The 511-nt window shown below is 60.5% G+C and overlaps 1 protein-coding gene across 1 annotated transcript in view; it reads left to right on the top strand.

Annotated features, from left to right (window-relative positions):
• The first annotated feature begins 253 nt into the window (after window positions 1–253).
• Window positions 254–511, top strand: part of GXYLT2 (glucoside xylosyltransferase 2) — a 90,343-nt gene continuing 90,085 nt past the window's right edge. The window contains exon 1 of the mRNA XM_029917890.1: window positions 254–499. Within this exon, the coding sequence (XP_029773750.1) occupies window positions 254–499 (246 nt within the window). The remainder of the gene's footprint in view (window positions 500–511) is intronic.

Raw genomic sequence — 511 nt, 5'->3', positions numbered from 1 at the left:
TGCCTGAACGGATTTATAAAAGGTGCACGGGTGTGTGGAAAGATAAAAATAAATGGTGGGGGAAATGCACAGAATAATGAGATGAAGAGCAGATGTAACAGGAGGGTAAGTGAGTAAGCAAATGAGGAAGGAAATGGAATGGTATGGGAGGCAATGAACGGATGGATGGACGAGTGGATGGAAGGATGAATGGATGAATGGATGGATGGATGGATGGATGGATGGATGGATGGATGGATGGATGGATGGATGGATGGATGAGGTAAGAGGTATTGAGGCTGCCCAGCCTGAGCTCCAGCCTCCCGGTTGCTGGCGGGTGGGCCAACGGGCAGCTACTCCACACAGTACGGTAGGCGCGGGCCGCTCCTCCCGGAGCCCGGCCTGCACCTCCTCCTTCCCCTCCGCCCCCTCTCGTCGCCGTCCTCCCCCTCCTCCTCCGTCGCCCGCCCGCCGGCCGGCCGCCCGGACCCCAGTCCCCGGCGGGCGGGCGGAGGAGGCGGCCGCCCCGCTC

This window comes from Suricata suricatta, chromosome 12 (assembly GCF_006229205.1).
Source record: "Suricata suricatta isolate VVHF042 chromosome 12, meerkat_22Aug2017_6uvM2_HiC, whole genome shotgun sequence".
NCBI lineage: Eukaryota > Metazoa > Chordata > Mammalia > Carnivora > Herpestidae > Suricata > Suricata suricatta.
Note: the sequence above shows the minus strand (reverse complement) of the source record. Positions and strands in the feature narration are given on the sequence as shown.